Source organism: Bufo gargarizans, chromosome 6, assembly GCF_014858855.1.
Source record: "Bufo gargarizans isolate SCDJY-AF-19 chromosome 6, ASM1485885v1, whole genome shotgun sequence".
Taxonomy (NCBI): domain Eukaryota; kingdom Metazoa; phylum Chordata; class Amphibia; order Anura; family Bufonidae; genus Bufo; species Bufo gargarizans.
Window position 1 is genome coordinate 60,037,710 of NC_058085.1, and position 4,175 is coordinate 60,041,884.

The 4,175-nt window shown below is 45.4% G+C and overlaps 1 protein-coding gene across 1 annotated transcript; it reads left to right on the top strand.

Moving 5' to 3' along the window:
- The first annotated feature begins 2,305 nt into the window (after nt 1-2,305).
- On the top strand, nt 2,306-3,232 carry LOC122940772 (heat shock protein 30C-like). Its single transcript, XM_044297520.1, has one exon. It carries the CDS (start codon nt 2,466-2,468, stop codon nt 3,099-3,101), a length of 636 nt encoding a protein of 211 aa, XP_044153455.1. The 5' UTR covers nt 2,306-2,465; the 3' UTR covers nt 3,102-3,232.
- Nucleotides 3,233-4,175: the final 943 nt, after the last annotated feature.

A 4,175-nucleotide genomic window follows, 5' to 3' on the forward strand; every position in this document is an offset into this window, starting at 1 on the left:
GGAAAGTCGTATTCCAACCGACATGCTTGTTTATATCCATATATCGCTATCAGGGCTGATTTGTACCGTGAATTGTTTCGAACTGTGTTTGATACCATTTGATGGACTATAACTCCCATTCTGCACTTTAGTACAGAGAAAGGTATCTGTTTTCTCCAGATGGCCTGGTTACTGACTCCAGCACCATTCACCAACCACACCACCGTCTTCTCCTACCTTGCACCTATAGAACACCAAGGGCATAATTACTATCTATAACATCTGTAGGTAGGGACAGACAAGGACGGTGAGCACTGACCTAGAACCCAGCCAGCTTTCTCTACCTGCAATATAAAAACCTTTTTCTTCCAATACGATGCCTTAATCCTGCGATGCAGCGAGTCCCAAATGTGAAGTGGGTCGTATTCACAAACAGCTAATATATTCCAGTGGACCGCGCAATTCCTACCAGTAACCACTTTCTCCCACAGCCATCCAACTTAATACGCATGGGTAAAACATCGATTCCCACAGACGTCTTCTCAACATTAAGAGCCTGATTATACTCACAAGCGTAGAAGAAACACTCTGATTGATGTGCCTGCATTTTCTTCTACGCTTGTGAGTACAATCTTTTGCAAGTGTGTGTGAATAGTGACCACAATACTTCACTATTAGTGCGGGTTTTGGCATTCCACAGGGCTCTTAATGTTGAGAAGACGTCTGTGGGAATCAATGTTTTACCCGTACGTATAAAGTTGGATGGCTCTGGGAGAAAGTGGTTACTGGTAGGAATTGCGTGGTCCACTGGAATATATTAGCTTTCTCTACGTACTTACAGTACAAACCCTAGGTAGCAAGACTGCAACTGGTCAACAGCCCCTGCGCTACTTATGTGCAGAGACAGACAAACACCAAAATACAGAACAACACAAAAACAGGGTCGAACTTAAATGGGTCAGAACCAGACAGGCTATGCAGTACCAAACGGGGGATGAGAATCGTCAGAAGACAAGCCGCAGTCAGAGGAACGCGCAATACAATATGCACAGGAAACAGGAACACAGCTATTGAGTCAGAGACTATTACTGACACTGGTGTATTGTCAGGAAGAGGGTTAAATAGAGCACAGTGTTCCAGTATCAGAACCTGATAGGTCATGACTTGGCGCTCCATTAGTCAGAACACTAGCACATAGGAGTAGAGCAGCTGAGCAATCAGCCTACTGCTAATCTCTTCCCAGACACATGCCCTCTATGGGGAGAAAAAGAGCATTGTATCCTGTTGCTAAGGATCCTGTTGCATCACCAGGGAGCATGGCTTAGCAGCGCATCTCTCCCGCCGCAGCCGCGCAGAAGGTAGGGATCGCACCGCTACAGTCCAGACAGCTGAGTTTGTGTCACTATCAGGCAGGAACCCCTGAGGGAAGAAAGGATGTGCCCTCCTGTCATTGCCTGGCCCTAAGAAGCATCGGCGTGATAACCACTGTGAATAACTGCTACAGTGGCACTAACACAGCCATCCTCCACTTCCCTCCTCCAGGGCATGCGGCACTAACACACCCTGGCATTTCACCGGGGACCTCAATCACTAATAAGTATATCTCCTATTCCCGTTTATAGACGATATAAACCTTTTATATTGTAGAGAAAATAACAGCCAAAGGCCCCAATCGCACAACTGTATGGTCCCCGTGCCCATGTTGCAGACAGCAAACTTCGGCCATGTGAACTTGAATGGGTCCGCAATCCGTAAGATACGGCAAAATAAAAGACATGCCTTATCTTTTGCGGTGCAGAGGAACTGACCTGGAGCCCATGGAAGTGCTTCTGTCTGTTTTCATGGGCTTCTGATACGTGCCTCTGCTCCGTAAAAGATAGGATATGTCCTATCTTATGGCGTATCTTGCCGATTGCGGACGCGTTTAAGTCAATGGGTCTGCACCGCGATACAGAATTCACATGGCCAGCTGTTGGCAGTCCACAAAACAGACACAGCGGCCATACTTTTGTGGGAATGGACCCAAAGGGTAAGAATATAAAAACCCATGTATTTATTATAATCTAGCCCTGGCAGCCTTAAAGGTTTTGAATTTGCATATTGTTTGTGATATTTCCATATATGTTTCCATATTTCTTCTAAAATGATGTGACATAACAGACACCAGTGTGAATTGTCTAGCAATCTCGGGCAGTCTCTTTGCTCCTCCGCCCACCTCTCCTGTCACTTTCCCAGTCCATGCTGGAAGTTGCTGGCACCGCCTCGGCCCGGCCCTCATGTATGATTCAGTGTTTGTCTGCACAGTGCCCTCCCTTACCCTCCATATACAGAGAGCACATGGAAGTGTCTGGAAGAGACCAGAACACAGTAGTGAATATATAAGAAGCTGAGCTGGGACGTCTGCAGTACTGAGCAGCAAGAAAGCAGACGCTGACACATTGCCTCAACTCAACCAAGACAAGAAGCTTCAGCAGAATCAGCTAAAGATGTCTCCTCTCCGTCTTCTGCAGCCATCATCCAGCCCTCTGTGTGTCTGCAGGGAGCCTGCCCTCACTCTCTGGCCGGCTACACAGCTCATGTTTGGTCTGCTGGAAGATGACATGATGGGCATGAGGAAGGACATGGAGAGGAGAAGGCAGCGTGTCAACCAGGCTTACCAGCTCCTGGCCCAGGACATGGAACGGAGAGCCGATCTGACCAGAAGCTCTGCAGCCGCTGACAGAAACTCTTCCACCACAGGCAAAGAGGGGAAGAAAAACTTTGAGCTCACCCTGGACGTCAGCGGCTTTTCTCCTGAGGAGCTGACAGTGAAAACGGAAGGCAGGAGACTCATTGTCTCAGGAAAACATGACGAGAAAAAGGAGGCAGAGAATGGCGGCTATTTCCATGAGTACAGAGAGTGGAGACGAGAAGCTGAGCTCCCGCAGGACGTCCACCCTGAGGACATACTGTGCTCCCTGTCCAAGGATGGCCAGCTCCACTTTCAGGCTCCCAGACTGGCGCTACCAGCTGCTGAAGAAAGGACTAATCCTATCACCCAGAGCCCAGGAGATGGAGAAGAAAACCCCCTGGAGATCCAGACCAGTGACCCCGAGGGAGAGAACGGACTGAACTCCTCCTGACTGCATATGGACAGTTCTCCTACATAGTGTCCTGTATATCCTCCTGTTTATGTCTGCAAATAATAAGTGATGTTTTTATGGAAAAATATAATAAAATGTAAATTATTTTCTATTTTTCCAATAAACGGTTAAATATATTTTATTTCTGTCTCTTTATTGTGTGGATTAATAAGAATATGTGATGCTTTATGAGATTGAAGGTTTACAAGAAATCTATTCCGTAATATGTCTCTATGGGAAATAATAGAAGTGAGAACAGTTTATTGGTGTAAATGTAACATCTGACTGAGGTGTTTTGGGCCCAAAACATATCTGACCATGAATCCAGCAGCTGCACAGAACTAGCACATGTCAGTGTTTAGGTGATATGAAGGGTGTTCTCATCATTGTACACATACACCATATTATCACACAGGACTAACTCGTCGTCAGAAATAACCCAAGAAAGTAGAGGAACCTGTGGTCTGCTCAGTTACCATCGTCTGATGGTGTCACCATTTCTGAGCTCAGCTTGTAGTTGAGCCCTTTTTATGTAAGAATCTAGGCCCAAGATACGACTTTCTGCTCCTCTGCTTGGCTGGTGTTTTCTATATACAAATGGGTTTATTATCTAGTGAACAATAATAAATGCGTTTGGATTGCTGACCGAAATATAACACGGCCCAGCTGAAACCACTCAGCTGTAACTATAAAATATTAAACAGATGGCCGGTTCTACCTTCTTTAAAAAATATCAGTTTATTATAAAACCAATATATTCAACATTCATGGAGTGAAATAAAAACAAATTTATAAAATTAAACCAATTTATATAGCTTGTGCGCACTTTTTGTGTTCGGAGCTCACGCAAAACAGGAATAGTATGGCGGTGCTGTGTAGGAGATAAGTACGTGTCTTGCACTGTATGGCGGTGCTGTGTAGGAGATAAGTACGTGTCTTGCACTGTATATTTATGCAGTAATAGTCCATGGTTGCTGGTCCCTTATATTGCAATATGCGTATAATCAGCAGGTGGATATGTTTAGCGCTTCAATCCTGCGCCATATTGCGCCTTTATTTTATGCCTTTTCTATC